The 18,935-nt window shown below is 49.7% G+C and overlaps 1 protein-coding gene across 5 annotated transcripts in view; it reads left to right on the top strand.

Annotated features, from left to right (window-relative positions):
• DAAM1 (dishevelled associated activator of morphogenesis 1) overlaps positions 1-16,419 on the top strand; it is a 90,216-nt gene extending 73,797 nt beyond the window's left edge. For all 5 annotated transcript variants that reach the window (XM_042047369.1, XM_042047368.1, XM_042047367.1 and 2 more), the window contains 9 exons: positions 3,914-3,998; positions 4,779-4,885; positions 6,731-6,819; positions 7,025-7,193; positions 7,946-8,053; positions 10,506-10,566; positions 11,197-11,328; positions 12,854-13,024; positions 13,589-16,419. In XM_042047369.1, coding sequence (XP_041903303.1) covers positions 3,914-3,998; positions 4,779-4,885; positions 6,731-6,819; positions 7,025-7,193; positions 7,946-8,053; positions 10,506-10,566; positions 11,197-11,328; positions 12,854-13,024; positions 13,589-13,798 — 1,132 coding nt within the window. In that variant the 3' untranslated portion in view covers positions 13,799-16,419. The remainder of the gene's footprint in view (positions 1-3,913; positions 3,999-4,778; positions 4,886-6,730; positions 6,820-7,024; positions 7,194-7,945; positions 8,054-10,505; positions 10,567-11,196; positions 11,329-12,853; positions 13,025-13,588) is intronic.
• The last annotated feature ends 2,516 nt before the right edge of the window (positions 16,420-18,935 follow it).

Raw genomic sequence — 18,935 nt, 5'->3', positions numbered from 1 at the left:
GACCGTGGGCAGTGAGAGCAATGAGTGCCACAGCATTTGGGGGTAAATCTGCACTGTTTATGCTGGCTTTGCTCCGGGCTGCTTCTGGGGTTTTTTGTGCTTCCTAGCAGTCCAAATAAAGAAGGATGATGATGAAAGCAGAGTTTAAAGCAGCAGGCAAATGAGTATGTCTGTGGCAGGCAGCTATTAGCAAGTAAAACGATGGGATTTGGGGCAATGGCTGGGCTGCTCCCGGCATATGTAGGCTGAGCGTTGAGTGGGTTTAGGTGTGATTCAGCCAGAGGTCTAAGTGTATATTTGGAAGTTAAGCACACAAATAGATCCTTCAGTGGGAAGGGGAGAGACCCAAGCACTCAACTTCAAAGGCATCTTGCACGTCTTACTGAGTAAACGTTTCAATTTCATCTCACCAGCAAACCTTTCTCTTCCAAGAAAGCAATGGCTGGAAATGAATTGCCAGTAACTAATCCCACAAAAAGGGCAGGATGGAGGTTGCTGCTTGCCTGCCTTTCCCTGTGGGTCATTTCCTAGGGGAGAAGCAGGATCAGACTTGCCCTGCAAGGTGGTCCTCAGGCCTCTCATATGTCTTTTCCCAGGCCTGTCCTCATGCAGGGACGAGTGGCTTTGAGGTTGCAGTGACTTGCCCTAGATGCTGCTTTGGAAGTTCATCCCATGGTACTCCCAGGACCACAATTGGGCTTCTCTCCCCAAGCATCCTTTCGGATTTTATCTAGGGATAAAGCCCAAGCATCCTTTTAGTGGTCTCAGGTCCAGCTCCTGCATCTCCAGCAGTCTCCATGTATCACTGGGCAAACCCTTTCACCCTCTGCCTGCCTTGGCTACCCATCCCAAAGCTCAGCAGAGCAGTGGGTCCTTGGTCCCAGTGTTCCAAAGGCACTGGTCTGGCAGCTGGGCTGATGCTCTCCCACCTCACTCGCACAGCCACCACGGGGCTGAGCAGACTTTCACATGCGAAAGGACCTGCAGGCTTGGCCCCTGATTTAGCCCAGACGTTTGTGAGCTCACCAGGCATTGTCTGGCTTACAGCGTGGAAAGATTACGGCCAGTGAGATACTTTATCTCTCTCTGTAGATTCGTTTTTTTGCCTGTTTCCCTTGCTTTGGGAGAAATTACTGCACAGTGAGATCACTGGATTTTCCTCCAGCTTGTAATGCAGCACAAGAATATTTTTAACACGTGTTTTTTTCTTCTGTGTTTTTGGAGAACGCTTTGCTGATGTCAGTGCCTTATCGTGTCTTCCTCTGTGAACCCACCACATCCTTGCTTTTGCTCCCTGTGCATGGGTGTGTATTTTTAGTCCTGCGTTCTGCCAGATGCAAATCCACCCCTCACTCCATCGTTTTCCGCCTGTGCTGGCAGTGAATGGCTCGTTTGATTCCTCTCTCCCGGCGAGGCGACGTGAGGCATTTCTTCTCTCAAATGAATGTGGCTTTTCAGGAGGGCGCGTCCCTTTCCCGGCGGAATTTGTTTTTCCCCTTCACACTTATTACATCCTCGGCGGGATTCGACAAAAGCCCTGCAGAACAGCCCCGCGCTTCTCGGGCTGCCGAGCTGTCACCTCACATCGCCGGGCTGCTGCCTTTAAATCCCTGTGACAGCAAGTCCTGTGACCCCGTTCCTCTCAGACGGCTCGCGTTCGACAGCTGCTGCCAACAATGATAATTATTGTGGTTATAGATAAGCTTCTAGCTTTCACTGGCCCCTTTCCCATCAAATTGTCTGAGAAGCTGTTTTCTTCTGGCGCCCCGCGCTTGCTCTCTGCTGATGCAGGGGCAGGCTCTTGTTCTTGGCACTGGGTTGTGATGATTCCTGAGAAAAGTTTTGGGGTTTTTTTCAAGCTCTTTCTTTTTAAATGCATTTTTATTGTTGACTTTGCTTTCAGGGAGCAAGGGCTTGAAAAAGTCACCCTCATCTTTCACCACCCTGCTGGAGATGGGCATGGTACTTTAATGTGCTTTAGGTGTTCGCTATGGATGAGGAGTAGCTGCCTGCCCACCCCCTTCTCCCAGGAGCATTTTTGCCTCCCAGGGATCCCCAGATGTCCAGATCTAGCCAGTGTCTGCTTTTCATCAGGGTGGAGACCAGTGTTGGTGGTCTGAGCATTCCCGTTTCTGCTTGGGTGTAAAAGGAGTTTCATATCCCACCTCGGATCATCTCCCATCCTGGCCACTGCCATTGTTAGGGACAGGTAGGGTGACCCCAGGATGTGGCAGCAGATGGGACATTTTCCAAGGATGAGAAACATGAGCTCATAAGGAATGAAGATTTACATACCAGGTCTGTAAGATCCACCTGCCTCGACAAAGCTGATCCTTCACTTCCAGTCTTGAGCAAAAAGATTTCAAGCTAAACCAAGCCCTTGCTACCCTGGCCTCAGAGACCAGCACCCTTCCTGTGTTAGCTTCAGCGTCCAAAAGCCAGCTCCACAGTCTCAGTCTGCTCCCTGAAGAGACACGGGGATGAAAATTGTTGTTTAATTACTCAGAGTGATCAAGTCAGCTCCCGATCTTCTTTTTGAATCTGCTGATCAGGTTGACTTCCAAGGTCTCACATCCTGCTGTAGGGTGTGTTTCTGGTTTCAGCTCATTCCTTTGAGCCACATTCAGTGTTTCAGCATCCCTTGGCAGCACTGATCACCGATACTGGGGCCATGGGGTTCCTCAAACAGGTCTTTTCAACTCTGCGGTTTTTCCCTGCATGCAAGTACAGGGAATTACATTTTTAAAACTGGATCTGTTGCAATGGCTTTAACCTCGACTGCACGCTGGGCGAGGGAGAGGATGTTGGTAAACGGAGTTGCAGGAGTTTCTGGGCTTCTGCTTTATTTACTTTAGATTATTTTATAGACCACAATGCAAAGAAGAAGAAAAATACGTGTGGTTTTGCAATCAAAGTCCTTGCAGGGAGCGGTTCCTGGGAGTGCTGCAGTCAAATTAAACTGTAATTAATGGCTGCTCTAGCCCAGGAGGAGCCGAGGGCGTCTTTCCATCTCTCTGTTGCCTCAGCTTGGTGTGGGCTGCTGGCAGAAAGATCCCTGCCAGGGAAGCCCAGCCTGGTGGTGCTCGCTGTGACACGGCGGTCGTGGTTTTGCAAATCTCCAATTTGAGGCTGAATCTTCAATTCCTGTTAGGTGAAGTAGAGGAAGAAAAAAGTGGAGGAGAGGCTGGTTTCCAGCTTCTTACACTTCGAAGCACATTGAATCCCCACCCCTCCAAAGAAAACCAAACCAATGGGTTTCCTGGGGTGCTGAGCATCCACTTGTCCAAATTTTGGATTTCCTTCTCATTTCTTCCTAGAGGAAGATTTCAGCTGAAGGTGGTCGGGAGAAGTGGGAGAGGCAATGTTTAAATCCAAGAACAGCAGTGGAAATTGGCCAGATTTTCCTTAGGGGTTGTGGCAGTGGGTTCAGGGACAGTGCTGAGCTGCATGCCTGAGCCTGGGGTGGGCTATGCTGCCGGTGGGAACGTGACCCCCTGGCCCCATGGCCTTTGGGGGTGCTGGAACTGCAGGAGCAGCATTGCTATGGGCAAGAGTTTCATTGAAAGTTGGATATTTAATGTACTGCTTACAATCCTTACATAAAGTACTATACAACAGGGAAACAGGGAATGTCAGCTGCGGTGTGGGGAGAGGGAATTGGCTGGGGAGGCTTGACCCCCTCTGTTTGCAGCAGGGCCAGGGCTGCTCTGTGCTGTGCTGAGCCTTGGCAGAGCATGGTCCTACCACATTTCTCACACATCCTTCTTCAAAACATGCTGGATAGAGCTGTTTGTGATTCTGCTGCTGGCTGGGGGTTAAGCTGTTGCACAGGTGTGTAAGGAAACACTCCTGAACCTCCCCCCGATTGCTGGGGAATAAGTGGGAATAACTCTCCTTTCCCTCCACCTCCCAGGCTGAAACTCTCAAATGAGGAGATCAAACGAGCGATTTTGACGATGGATGAGCAGGAGGACCTCCCAAAAGACATGCTGGAACAGGTGGGCAACATGTCTCATGCTCCTTTGTGGTTGCCTCATGCTGAGATGACACTGTGCAAAGTACTTGGGACCAAAGCACAGCCTGGAGTGTGTCAGGCCCCAAATTATTTACCACATGTTGACAAACCACCCAGGTGGGCTGGAGCAGCAGCTTGGTCATGGCATCAGTGCTGGGAGCAGCATGGCCCCCACGTGCCATTCCTGTACCCAGGTCTGTCCTGGGACCCTGAGGTGGGGCCAGTTGCCTGTTCTGTGGCTGCAGCTTGAAGTTTGTGCTCAGTGGTGATTTATTTTTGAAAGCTTAGACAGTATTTGTGCAGTCCTCAAAAGGGGAATCCCATTTTTCATCCCATCTGAGTCCCTTTGGAAGCATGTTGTTCACCTGTCCTTAAAGCTGAGCTGGTAATTGCACTTTGAACAGAGAGGTGGGAGGATTCATCGCACGAAATTTCCATCTGCTAATAAGTAGAGCTGCAGCAAATGGGAGTCCCTGACTGACATCTCCTCTGGCAGAGCTGGTGTTGAAACCTCCTTGGAGCAGACTTAGTACATCTGTTGTAAAAGCAGAGTGAGGCCAGGGCAGAGGCAAAAGACACTGATGTGCTGGAGTAATGTGAGGAAGGTCACAGGGACAGCAGTAACGCTTATTTCACAGGTGCCTTGGGGTCACTGTCTGTACATGCTGAAAAAGTGTTAGATTCAAGGAAATAAGTCACTGTTTGGCTCCTGAAAAATTGTGCATGGACCTCATGTCCACCACTGTGCTTTTCTCTTGTTTAGCTCCTGAAGTTTGTTCCTGAAAAGGGTGACATTGACCTGCTGGAAGAGCATAAGCACGAGCTGGACCGCATGGCCAAGGCTGACCGGTTCCTCTTTGAAATGAGCAGGTTGGTGGCTCAGGGGACACATTTTGGCACAGGCTGGTTGGGAGGTGGGTGTTTCATGGAGCCTGCATGGGAAATAAGCCCTTCTTACTGTTTTTCACATCAAGAAATGAGTGGGCCAAGCAGATGGGAAGGCAGGCAAGGTGCTCCACATTATAAGGATCATTTGTGATGCTGTGCTCCTAAAATCAGGATTGTGCTCCCATACAAGCAGTAGCTGGACAGAGCAGGGGAGAGGGATGGGGAGATGGATTCTCTGGTGGGAGGTGTTTGCTTCCCACACCATATCCCGACACATTTTCCCTCTCATTCTGGGAAAATGGTTTAGGGGTGATTGTGGTGGTTCTGGGTTGATGACTGGACTAGAAAATCTTGACTCTTCTGACCTTGATGATTCTGAGATTCTGTGATCTAATCTGGTCTAGGGGAAGATGTCCCTACAGGGCAGAGGGGTTACGACTAAATGACCTTTCAGTCCCTTCCAACCCAACCCATTCTATGATTCATTGTGGCCCAGGTGGGAAGTGCTGTTAGAATGGTAACACAATGCTCCTTTCTCTTTCATTCTAATGAATATTCAAGCCTGATGTATATACATTTTGCCCTGCTGTGTAGATGAGTCCCACTTCTCACCTCCGGATTGACTCGTCCCTAGGGCTCCTGAGACTATATGAGACTGAAAGGAAATGTCATTTCTTCCTGCTCCTGGTAGCAATCATTTAAGACTTAGGAGTCTTCAGGGATGAATAACCTTATCTATTGCATGCACATCCTCTAGAGGTGCCGGGTTAAAATCTTGAAGCTCTTATTTAAATTGAACTGAGCAGTTAGCTCTCTGAATTTCTTAGCTGAACTTCAAGCAAGTCACTTGTTGGCAAGGTCAGCAAGTTTTACAATTCGAGATTGCACTGGGAGATCAAAAATAGAAATGCTCCCGTGCTCCCCGAGAAACGCACTGCTGAGCACCGGGGCAATGCGCCGTGTGGTTGCTGAGTGTCAAAGGCAGGCAGGATGGAGCTGTGAAGTTCAGACCTGAGCCCTCGGGGCTCAGTGATGCTCAGAATTAGCTTTTCTATCGCAGGTCACCTTTCTTCTTCACTGACTCTCGCCCAAGTGTTGCTCCTATGCCTTCATCCTTTGGAAAGCACAATGTGCTGGTGCAAATGTTTTCCTTGATTTCCAGCACGGCTTTTTAATTTGCCTTGTGGTCTGTAACCGAGTGTGATGTCTTTGTCACCTCTGATTAGTAAAACGGCGTAGCTCATGGCTCTGTATGTGAGCATGTCTCCCGTGGGTCCTTGGTCCAAGTGACTCAAATCAGACTGCCATGTGCATACAAGTGAGATCTTGTTTAGCCTGAACACAAGCCTGACATGAGCAGAGCCATCCCCGACTTGTCCAGGAAAGGGGCTTTCCAGCCCAGGCTATCATTTTGATGATCAGAAGGTCCAGTTTGATTATTTCTGGTCGTAGGTGAGCCTCTCTCCAGCTGCAGCTCGTCACAAAGCCGTGGGAAGCCCAGACCTCATCAGCACCTTTGCTTAGGAGTGGTTGTGAAAGAACTGTTTGTTCATACCAATAGGGTGTAAAAATGCACTTGTTGAACCTGCTGAATTAAGGATAGGCTTAAGCATGTGTTTAAGAACCCACTGGGATCTACCCCAGGACAGCTGTAGCTTCAGTTGTCAATTTTTCCTATCCCAGCACAGTTTCAGGGAGAAAAGGGGTCATTATTTTTTAATCACCGTGGCTCAAGCGTGCTTTGTTAGCACAGCTGTGAGCAGTGGAGCAACGGAGCTCTGCCTGGAGCAAGCAAAGCTCAACCTGCACCTCCTTTCTGTTTTCCAGGATAAACCATTACCAGCAAAGGCTGCAGTCCCTCTACTTCAAGAAGAAGTTTGCGGAGAGAGTTGCAGAGGTCAAACCCAAGGTGGAAGGCAAGTGACCAGATCTTCTAAGGGACTCTGTCCCAGCACAGGGATCGCTCACAAGGAGAGCATCCTCCGTGCTGGGATGAGCCTGAGCTGGCAGTGACACAGGGGAAGGGAGGGAGTTGGTGGTCACTCCTTGGGGATACTGAAGGGGTTGCTGGTGGTGGGCTGTTGTGCCAGGGGGTGATATCCTACCCCTCTCTGCTTTCAGCCATCCGTGCCGGCTCCAAGGCAGTGCTGCAGAGCAGCAGCCTCCAGCAGCTCCTGGAGGTGGTCCTGGCCTTTGGGAACTACATGAACAAGGGCCAGAGGGGCAACGCCTTTGGGTTTAAGATCTCCAGCCTCAACAAGATTGCGGACACCAAGTCCAGCATTGACAAGTGAGCAGCCCCTGCCCTTATCCTTGGTAGCATCCACGGGCCCCAGGGATGTTGGGGGAATGGAAGGGTCATTAGCATTACCTCTGGGACATGAGTGTGTGGGAGCAGTCCCCTCCTCCTGCTGCCCAGTTTGGCTCACCCAGTGATGTGAGTGTGCACTCTTTAAGCAGGACAGCTTGCGAGGGAAGCCAAGCTGCAGATCAGCACAGGGATTGATGGGGGGCTTTCCTTCCTGGGCTGGCTAAACTGCAGCCAAGGCTGATTAGTAGGATCATCTTCCAAATGCTTTTTAACCCCTTTGAAGAAGCCAAGAGCCAGAGAAAGGGTTTCCAGGGGCTTTTCTCCATGGCAGCCCCCTCTGCCACTCTCCCATGCTGATGCAGCCATCGCCTGGTTTGCTCTGCCCTGCTGAACTCTGTTCACAGAGCAAGAGGAGCTGGGTCAGGTCTCAAACCTGCCTGGTCTCATCCATCAGTAAAGACAAGACAGTGGAGGACAAGAGCAGTGACACTCAAGTCATTTCCCCTGGGTTCCTCCTGTGGAGGACCCTTGCTTGCAAGGACCAGGCTGCTCTGCACTGTGGCTGTGCATGGGACTGACCCATCCTGTGTCTCCATCCAGGCAGAAAGCAGCATCCTTGCAGGAATCCTCAAATAGTTCTTTGCCAGGGTTGGGATTTAACCTGGGGTTTTGACTGAACTATGAGCTCCCCAAGATGCTGCCATAGTGACCTCTCTGCTCCTCTTTCCTAGGAACATCACCCTGCTGCACTATCTCATCACTGTTGTGGAGAAGAAATATCCCAAAGTCCTCCACCTGCATGAGGAGCTGCGAGACATCCCACAGGCAGCCAAAGTCAAGTAAGCGGGGATTGAGGTGGCACTTAGGGAGCACTGGGAGTGCCTCTCCCCTCGTTTCAGCCTGCTTTTCCTTATCACCCCACCCCTGCTCACCCTCCTGGCCAGATCCTGGCTGCTGGGCTTTATCCCATGCCATGGCCACGCTGGCCCAGAGCAGCCCAGGACTCAGAAGCAAACATCACCTGGCGGCTTTAAATCACAGCGCTTGCAGCAAAGGCTCTAAACTTCTGAGTTTGAGGGAGGAGAGCTGCTTGGAGCAGCCGCTTCCTGTTGTTATCTCACCGCAAAAGCATTTAATTAATTTCTAATGGTGCATTAAGTAATCCGGGAGGAAGCGGTTGCGGTGTGGCTGCAGATACAGGGCAGCTGTTTATCTTCATGTGCCAGGGAGGCTCTGCCTGCAGCACGGGCAGGACCAGGCAGCTGTGTGAGGGGCTCACCTGCATCCAGGTCCTGCCTGCCCCTCGTTTTACCACCAAACATGGAGTTTCTGGGGTTTGCAACCAGTTTTTTAACCCTGCCGGGTGACCTGTTGGGAACAGGCTGCCCCAGTTCAGCAAAGCCCTTAAACACAGGCTGAACCTTTAAGTTCAGGAGGAATCTGCTGTTGCCCTGCAAAGCCCTCAAGTATGTGCTGAAATACCTCTGAAATCAATGAGGCTCTGTCTTGGTTTTAAACTCCAGCAGGAGCTTGCAGGCTTTGGTGCTTCAGGGACGTGAGCAGCAAAGATCACATGTTTCTGCAGCCAGGGCATATTTGTGTTAGCTGTGGACATGTAAAGGGGCTGAAACTGCACCTCTTTAGAGAGGGTGCAGTTAGAACAGGTTACCCAGAGAAGTTGTGCATGCCCCCACCCTGGCAGTGTTCCAGGGCAGGTTGGACAGGGCTTGGAGCACCCTGGGATAGTGGAAGGTGTCCCTGCCCATGGCAGGGGATTGGAACTGGATGGGCTTTGAGGTCCCTTCCAACTCAAACCATTCTGTGATTCTATGGAATACGCACAGAGCTTACAGTGGCTTGAGGGTATTCCAAGCTTCAAAGGTCCTTTGTAGCAGTGGTGGGTTCCCAAGAAAGATGTGTACTGGACAAAACAAGCATCCTCATGTATAAAATGTAAAATAATCATCAGCCATTGGGATTGAGCACAGTGACAGGACAAATCTTGGTGTGCAGGGAAAAGTGTTTTTCTCCCAGAGGGTGGTTGGACACTGGAAGAGGTTCCCCAGGGCAGTGATCACAGCACCAAGCCTGACAGGGCTCCAGAAGCATCTGGACAACACTCTCAAGCACAGGGTGTGACTCCTGGGGCTGTGCAGGGCCAGGAGTTGGACTTCGAGATCCTTGTCAGTCCCTTCCAACTCAGGTTATTCTGTGGTTCTGTGGGTGTGTGGTGCTCAGTTTGCAGGCATCAGCTGAGGGCACGGCTGAGCAGGACATGCTCCCTGCTGATGGACTCTCCAGCTTTCCCATGCTCCAGGATCTGCAGCTGTTGCACAGACACACGTATGGGAAAGAGAACGCCTGCACAGAGGGTTTCTTTACCCCCCTAAACTTTATCATTTCGCTCTAAACTGGACACCATATGTAACATTTGGGTTTGGTCCAATCTAGAGTGAAACCAAAAAGTTTCTAAAGCTCTGGAAAACCCTGAATTCCCCCCAGCCCCGCAGCTGTGAAGCAGAAATTGCCGCCTCTGTCAATCCCACCACTAGTAATGAACTGCTGGAGCACAGGGCTCCCAAAACTGCATTTTCCCAGACTAAACCTGCCAGGAATGCTTGCCCCATGACCCGGCGTCAGCATTTCCAGGGACCCCAGCCCTCGCACAGACACCCCTGGAAAGGCATCAAGCCTGTGGTCACCGAGCCTTTGTGAGAAAGCTTCCCCTCAGACGTAGTGGTAGAAACCCGTAAGCACTTGAATTTGAAGCTCAGGGGCTTGAGCCTTGTGTAAACAAAGCCAGCGCCAGACGTGGTGATTTATTTTTATTTCTCTATATTTGGGCTGTCTCCCTTTGTGAAAGCCTCGCTGCTCGGAAGGATGCTTTGCCTGGTGTTCACCCAGCCGTGGTACCCTGAAAAGCTGTCTTCTGTGCACTGGGACAACGGCCCCATCCACTGCTGGCCCTGGAGAGAAATCTGTGCCCAGCAAGGCCCTCTTCTGAGCCCTCCATGCTTTTGGAGAGGGCAGGAGGCTGCTGAGCTTGCTAAACCTGTGCAGTCCCCTTGATTAAAACTACAGAAAAGTGCTTTCCTTTAAAACAAGCAACTGCAGCCACTTTGAGATAGTCCCAGCTTAGGGGCTGTCAGCCAGATTTGCTGCTCAAGACACACTGGTCTGCAAAAAGGAGGGTTGGGGTCTTTTCCATGGGAAAACCATGGTCAAGTTGGTCAGAGATCTGTAGATGTTGCTGGAAAAGGCTGAAAATTAACATCCCGCTATTTCCAACAGCATGACCGAGCTGGAGAAAGAAATAAACACTCTGAGAAGCGGCCTGAGAGCGGTGGAGACTGTAAGTATTATTTAAATGAAGTATAGTCCAGCCTGGCTCCGAGCAGCACGGCATCCCTCCTTGGGGAGGCAGGCCAGGGAGCTCCCAGCGAAGCTGCTTTTATCTCACATCCTGGAGATCTGTTTGCGTTTCCTTCCTGCCCTGCACGTGTGCCTGTCCTCTCAGGGCTGTTTTGGCACTGAAGTTACCATGTGTGTTTAGGTACAATGCATGGTTTATGTCTAATGCATTAAGGGAGGCTGAGAAAGCCTAGTGATGATGCCCATGGAGGACCTGTGATGTGCAGAGGGGTCTCCCCTTGGCTGTAAAACCACAGAGGGCTGGGGAGCACTTCTGCAGCCCAGCTGGAGTGGTGATGAAATGGTGGAGGTATCCCAAAGGACCTACTTTGGGTTTCGCTGAATTATCCTGCTTCCGTAAGCTTTCCTGCAGGATTTGGCTTAAAAGCTTACGTCAGGCAGTGTAATCCAGTGTGTCATGCATGGCAGGGGGGAGCAGCAGTGGTGGTGCTCGCAGAACCCCTGGCACTGATGCAGCCACACTCCCAATGCCACTGCCAGAGGCCAATGGTATTTGTGTCCTTCATCAGCCAGGGCCTGACCAGATTTACGTTTTTGTTTCCCCCAAAAGGAGCTGGACTTCCAGAAGTCTCAGGTTCAGAAGGCAGGTGACAAGTTTGTGTCTGTCGTCAGCCAGTTCATCACATTGGCCAGCTTCAGCTTCTCAGATGTCGAAGATCTCCTGATGGAAGCGAAAGAGCTGGTAAGGCCACCAATGTGCCTGAGATCTGAGTCACTTTTCAGCCTCACCTCCTTCTCCTGTGTCTGTTTGGCACTGACCTTCTGACCCATGCTTGGGCATTATGATGGACCTCCCTGAGGCCATGGCTACCCCTGGCCACCTTTTAGGACTGTTGACGGTAACCTGGCAGATACTCTCTGCAATGAGTTAGGACTGTGGAGATGGTGACAAATGCTCTGCAAACTGTATTACCTTCTGCTGACTTGGCTGGATCTGGAGGAGAAGGTCTTGTTGTGGTCCCCAGCATCCCTGGAAGTCCACTCTGAAGCAATTTGCAGCTGTTGCCATGGTGGGATGGGCTGTATGGAACACTCCATCTCTTTGCTTTTTAAACACATGTCCAGATTCAAATTATGTTCCTGTTTTCTCTTAGGAAAGCAGAAACATCCCTGTTTTATAACTTTACATCACATGTGGACATTTTCAGCCTTTCCTCCCCCACCAGAATCTCTTGTAACATGGCAGAGAATTTTAATATCTTGATTAAAATCAGCAAGATTAACCTCAATTATATTGACTTATATAGTGGCACCTCTCAGATTCCTCCCTGCATCTTGAAGTGTTAAGTCTCTTAAGTAAACAAAGAAATAAAAATGCACTAAATGTCTTTTGAAGAGCCTGGGGCACCCCTGCAAATAAAACTAAATCATACAGGCAGGCTTTAAAAATGTTCCTCTTGGTCTACCCTGCAAAATCAAAGCAACTAATAAATCTGTTGGTGCTTTGATTTTGTTTTTCTTTTCTTTTAAGCGTGCTTATCTCCAGAATGTGCCTTCACAATTTTAACAAACTTGCTCTGCACAAAGAGTCTCCTTCAAGCTGGAAGTGAGAACAAAGAGTGTCAGTCCCAAGGACAACTCAGGGGCTGCCCGGGGACTGGGACATGTTGGCAGATTGTGGATGTCCTATCCTGACCTCTGCTACAGCCTCATTCGACTCCCTCACATTAATGGTGTGCAAACAGCACAAGAGGCCGGAAAACTCCCTATTTCCCTGCCCAGGGCTGTGCCTGAGCCTGGGCAGAAATCTCTTTTAGAAGTTTCACCAACACATTTGGTTTCAATAGCAGAGCATGTGGCAATGATAAATAATACCCCAAAAATACTTCAAAGAAAAACTTAAAAGTGCAAGTTTCCCTTCCCCTGCCGTGTTTACTATTAGTTTTATGTCTTCAGTCCCACAGTATTTTGCTTCCTTGTTTTTACTGCTGCTTAGTTAATAAAGTGGAGCTGGGGCAGGGGAGGCTCAGCAGAGCCAAAGGCAAGATGGGGAGAGGGGGCTGGAGAGTGATCCAGGTCGGGTCTTGCAGGGCTGCAGGTAACACACCAGGTGATTTGTTTCAGGTTTAAATCAAGGCTTGATAAGGCAAAGCCCTGCTCTCTGCCATGGCTGCTGGAAGTGTTTCACTCTGCTCCATCAGGTCGAAGGTTTCACCAGTCCGGTGGATTTATCCAAGAGTGACGCACCCCTGTCCTCTCTCTTCCAGTTTTCCAAGGCTGTGAAGCACTTTGGAGAAGACACAGACAAAATGCAGCCTGATGAATTCTTTGGCATCTTTGACCAGTTCCTTCAAGCCGTGACTGAGGCCAAGCAGGAGAATGAGAACATGAGGAGGAGGAAGGAGGAGGAGGAGCGCCGGGCACGCATGGAGGCACAGGTGAGCACATACCGGCGAGTCCACCAGCACCCCCAGGGCACCTGGGAGTGGCAGCTGTGTCATGATGTTCCCATGGTGGCCACAGTGGCATGGGGAGAGGAGCTTCTGTGCTCTTAGACCCACTGGCTTTTCACTTTTGATTACTTGATTAAATAATGACCTTGGGTTGGTGAGGTCTTGGAGCTGAAATGTGCAGCAGAGCTGGTGCTGTCTGGGGACTGCTGTGACACACAAGCAGCAGCTATGGGGCTTTGACTTGTATCATAGAATCTCAAAATCATATAATGGTTTGGATTGAAAGACACCTGGTTCTGGGCATGGACCGTGGGCAGGGACACCTTCCACTAGACCAGGTTGCTCCAAACCCTTTCCGGCCTGGCCTTGGAGCACTTCCAGGGATGTGGTCTATCAATAACCCTGACCAGCTCTCAGGTGCTAAGCACTGGGGTGGGAAACCACCCTTATTCCATGAGTTTGGGGATCACCATGCATGTATTGGGCAGCCCCACAACCACTTGTGTGAGACTGAGATGTCTTCTTTCCCCCCGCTGCCATGACCTGCAGCTGAAGGAGCAGCGGGAGCGGGAGCGCAAGGCGAGGAAGGCGAAGGAGACCGGGGAGGAGAGCGGTGAGTTCGATGACCTGGTGTCAGCCCTGCGCTCGGGCGAAGTCTTCGACAAGGACCTCACCAAGCTGAAGCGCAACCGCAAGCGCATCACCAACCAGCTGGCGGAGAGCGGCCGCGAGAGGCCCGTCACCAAGCTCAACTTCTGAGAAACAAACTGACAACCCAGCAAAAGACAGGCGGGTCAGTCTTTCTGAAGTGGCTATGGTTTGGTTTTTGTTGTTTCCATGACACTGCCTTGCGATTCGAAGCGGAACAGTGGCACGCTCTTTGTCCCCGCGGGCGAGCGTGTGTGTGTATATACTGTGTATATAGTCGGGTCGGGGGGTGTGGAGGGAGGTGCGTGGGCAGCTCACGTTGGTGAGTGCCAGCCCCACCTCCTCCCCACTCCAAAAAGTAGTTCTCCCCATGCACAAGCACAATGCCGCGTCCGTGGAGCAAGAGAGGACCAAGCCCCGAGCCGCTGGCTGTCCCCATGGCCCCAAAGCCAACGGGAAGCTGCCTGCTGCTGCTCTCCTGCTCAGAACCCCCCAGGGCCGTTTGCAGGGGACGCCTTGCACACAAGCTGAGCGGTTTAAAGAAGAAAAGAAGAAAAAAGCAAAGTTGACTGAACTTTAATCCATTGTTTGTTTGTTTTCTCTCATTGTTGTGATTATTCTGAGAAACTCGCAGATCTGTGCGTTCGCGCTGGTTCCCGAGCTCGGCGCCGCAGGCGCTCCTGGCGATGCTCTTCCCGTCATCCTTGGGAAACGCTCTTTTTCCTCCTGCTGCCACCTTGCTAAAGGACAAACTTTACCCCAAAGTGCTTCTCGCTGTAACGCCACACTGATGTATTTATACTTTTGCAACGTTTTCCGGCCCAAGACGGTGGGAAAGGTTCGGTTCTCAGAGGAGACGAAGAGCATAAACTTTTGCGTTGTAACTTTTGTTCTTGCTTTCTGTTCAATGGGACAAACTGTATCCTCTGTCAAGGTGGGTCAGGACCAAAGGTCTCTGAAATACAAAGGGGTTGGGGTAAAACCCACCAGCTTTCACCCACCTTCTTTTCCTTTTTTTTTCTCGGACACACAGAAGCAGCGATGCCAAGAAACACTCGTCTCTTAGCCAGGTCCTTTTTTGACTGGTTTGCTGTTCATTGTCATTGCAAATTTGTAAGCAGAACTACCTGTCAAATGTCAGTCCAAAAAAAAAAAAGACAAAAAAAAACAATAATAAAAATAATTCAGAGCTCTCAGGGAGTAATAATTTAAGGGTTTAGAAAATTAAGAATTGGAGAATAAAAAATAACCACCGTTAACATATTAACATTTCTATTCTTAAATTATGCTGAGTATATAGAGGACTGTTACTTTTTACTTTTATTTATTTGTGGTATGTTTTTTAAGAAAGCAAAACAAAACCTTTTTATACCACCAATACTTTTGTGATCTTTTTTTTTTTTTGTTTGTTTGTTCTTTTTCCTGTGGAGAGATGAGTTTGTCCCTGTTGCACTAGATATTAACACTATTTGAAATAAGGTTGGTTGTTCTTTTGTCAGATAATCGGTATTACTGGTGGGGTATGGGATGTCAGTTAACTATATGTACTGTATAGCAAAAGTGCTGTTTAAACTAATTTGTATAAAAAAAATATGGTTCTAAGCACCTGAAGGCCGCGGGGTCTGTGTGCTGAGTGAAAGCTGTGAAATCTCTCTCGAAGCAGAGTTGTCAAGAGCTGTGGTTTTACCATTTTGTTCTTTTCTTCATTGCAACGTTTAACGCACTGTAGATTTAAAAAAAAGAAAAAAAAAGAGAAAAAAAAAAAAAGGACTTTCTGAGTAGCATTTAAAGCAGTAATAAATAAAGCAGGTAAGCGCAAAAATAAAGTCCAGCACCTCATATCCAAGCAGCTGCAAGACCTGCAGATTATGTTCAAAGGTGGAGTTAAGCACTTTGCTTTAAGAAGGAGGGGGAAATAAAGACAAAAGGTAATGATAATACTATTCCTTAACTAAAGTGCCTCTATTTATATTTTTTATTTATGGCTGAAAAAAATGGGGCTGATACAATTGAGGGAATGGACTATGGGGGGAATTGAAAATACATAAAACAAGAAGGAAAAAAAAAGGTTAAAAAAAAAAGTTTGGCTTCTGATGGTTTAAGGAATGGTTGGTCACACGTGTTTAATTGGACAGGTGGTGGGGGTCAGAAAGGGTGATCTCCTCCCGGGGTCCCTGGGTGCCAGCACCCACCCTGCTCCTGCCTCTGCAACCCCAGTGCCACATCAGGACCTTTCCTGACAGATTTCCTCTTGCCCTTCCAAACCTCTTGGGTTGGTTTTTTTTTTTTTTTTTTAATTGTTTTACAACAGCCTGATTATCAGGCTGACTTTGCCATTTCTTTGTTTTCTTTCAGAAAAAAGAAAAAAATATTATATCTCTATAAATAAATACAAAGGCTGTGTGCAGGTAATTCCATGTGCCATTGTCGAAAACTACTTTTAGATTGGTGCTGGTGTAAGTAGCCACTCTTTTCTCTTGGGTGTGTATTTTAAAGATGACTTTTTTTTTTTTTTAATAATGCCAAAAACAAAACAACAAAAAAAATCCATAATAATTTGTAAACGAAAGTTTATGTCTTGGACCTTATTAGCTTCATAGTGACTAAGGTAGTCTGTTAGGTGCAAGGATGTTAGTAGTTCTAGCTAGTGGGAAATGCTGTGTAATGTTATGAGACTGTACATTTTCTAAGATGGCAATATGCAATAAAGCAAAACGATTTCGGTGAGTGTACATGGCAGAGGCGTGAGTTATTTTTTAGGGGAAAAAAATGGGATATATAGGAATTGAGGCAGGTGTTGAAGAAGAGGCTCTAAACGTTGCTCTTTTTTGGGTGTGTTTGCAGGCACTTCTGGGGTCGACTGATAACCCCACTTGACCCTTTCCCTGAGTGCTGGGTTTTAGGAGGTTGGGGTATTTCCACTCTCCAGGATTGCAGCATCCTCATTGTAACCCACATGTGGGCTCTGAAATGCCTCACAGTTGGTGACCCCATTCATTTATCCTTGTTTTGTTGTTGCTGATGCCTGTTCCCACCGTGGTGGGAATTTTTCCAAAAGCCCACTGGGGTTTTTCCAGGATCCTGCATTGAGGCAGCAATCAGTTTTTCATCGTAGGATTGAATCCTATCCCTTTTTCCAGGAGAAGTGCTGGCTGGGCTGGCCACTGGGCCTCTAGCAAGCTTATCTAGTGATGTTTCCTTGGCAGTAGCCCAAACCCCTCCTGGCCTATTCCTGCTCACTGTTGCTTTTCCCACACACCTTCCCATCCAGCCTCTGTGTTACTTTCCAGCATTCTTGAGCGAATTGTGCAGCACCAACATCCCCAGACCCCATTGCCCGTGCCACTGGGAGCATCTGCACTGTGCTCTGACCCATGAGCTTCCCATTTTGGATTGGGGCTGGCAGGGAGCACAGCTTCCATCACCACCTTTGGCAGTTGTGGGCTGGTGATGCCATGGGAAAGCAGCCCAGGGCTGTGTGGTGACAGGACCCAAGGAAAACAGCAATGGCTTCAGCTGCTCTTCCCATCATAAATCCCCAGGTCTCTGGCATAGGGCTGGTCGGGGTTCATCCATTAATAGATGTGAACAAGCCAGCCAAACCCCACAACCCGGTGAGGACCTGAAATTCTAGTTCATGGCAGACTGCCGGACACAGGACACACCATTGTGTGACACAGGATGGTCCCCAGGATGGGGGCAGGGTGGCGGTGGGAGATGTGAGCAAGCTCAGGACAGCTTTTTATTCAACCGAGATACTTCAGGAGAAAAAAAAAATATCCTGGGAACTTTCAAGCTTCCTAGCCTTAAAACCCTTCAACGTGGCTGGATTAGCAGCATCTATGGCTTAAGAACACAAATTTCAGATACAATATTTGTCATCCCAGAGGAAAGGGGACCAGGGTGGGCGCTGTGCTGGACTGGCACGGCTGTGCTGTGTGAGCCCGTGTCCACTGCCATCCTGGTTGGCTGAGTTTTCACCTGAAACAAGGCTCCTGTGCCCCAAATCCTGACTGTTCCCTCCAGTTACAGCCATGAGCCAGCACACCCTTGTGCACTGGATGATCCAAACCTGCCCAGACCCGCTGGTGCCGGGGAAGCTGCCGGGCACGGCGCTCCTGGAGGAATTGTCCCATGGGGCCACCCGGGTTGGTGGCACCAAACCTGCTCAGCCAGCCCTGACTGCGCTCTGCTCCAGCCCGGCAGCTTTCCCTGTTGCCCAAGGCTGGGGCGACTGTGAGTCCCGCTGGAGCGAGGAGTGCCAGGTGTCGCCTCCCGCACTCAGCCTGTTATCCTTGGCAGCGCGCCCCAGCTTGGAAAAGATGAGTCAAGGGGTTGTGGCAATGGCCTGATGCAGGCACGGCATCGCATGCAAAGCTCAGCTCATAAGTAGGGCAGGCACAGCTGGGCGGGGAGACACACCCGGCTCCCATCCTGCTGGCAGCACTGCCACTCTGCGCCACTGGCAGGAGCCGCTGGACTTCTGGACTGTTTATTTACTCCCAAGAAAAGGGACAGTGGGCCCAATGGACTTGTCAGACTTTGATATCCCTGCTGGAGACCCTCGGGAAAGGGTAAGCAAAGCAGGGATGTTGCCAGTTCTGCTGTGGTTGGACCTGGCCCTGTCCCCACTGCCAGTGCCCATGTCACACCTCAAGCAGATGCTCTGGGGTAAAACTGCACTTTGCCATCATCACTGTCACACAGCCCCATCAGATCTGCAGTCCTTGTGCAGGGCTGGCACTGCTGGAATGCCACAGGAACAAGTCTGATGAGGAGCAGCTGAGGGAGCTGGGGGGGCTCAGCCTGGAGAAAAGGAGGCTCAGGGGGGACCTTCTCACTCTCCACAACTCCCTGACAAGAGGCTGTAGCTAGGTAGGGGTTGGTTTCTTCTCCCAAGTAACAAACAACAGGACAAGAGAAAACGGTCTCAAGTTATGCCAGGGCAGGCCTAGATTAAATATCAGGGAAAAGTGCTTTGTCCAACGGGTTACCAAACATTGGCACAGGCTGCTCAGGGCAGTGGTGGAGACACCATCCCTGGAGGTATCTAAAAGCCATGTAGATATTGCACTTGGGGACATGGTTTGGTGGTGAGCTTGGGGAATGGCAGGAGTCAACAACCTTAGAGATCTTTTCCAATCTAAACGATTCTGTGATTACAGACAATTCTATGATTCTGTGATTCTCACCTTCTGTAAAAGCTGGTTATTTCTGTACCAGCCTGTGCTTTGGGTGAACATGCTCG

The sequence above is a fragment of the Corvus kubaryi genome, unplaced genomic scaffold, assembly GCF_017639235.1.
Source record: "Corvus kubaryi isolate FWS band 111438036 unplaced genomic scaffold, C.kubaryi_AGA036_p1.0 66, whole genome shotgun sequence".
NCBI classification, from domain to species: domain Eukaryota; kingdom Metazoa; phylum Chordata; class Aves; order Passeriformes; family Corvidae; genus Corvus; species Corvus kubaryi.
This window is presented reverse-complemented; position numbering and strand designations above follow the sequence as displayed.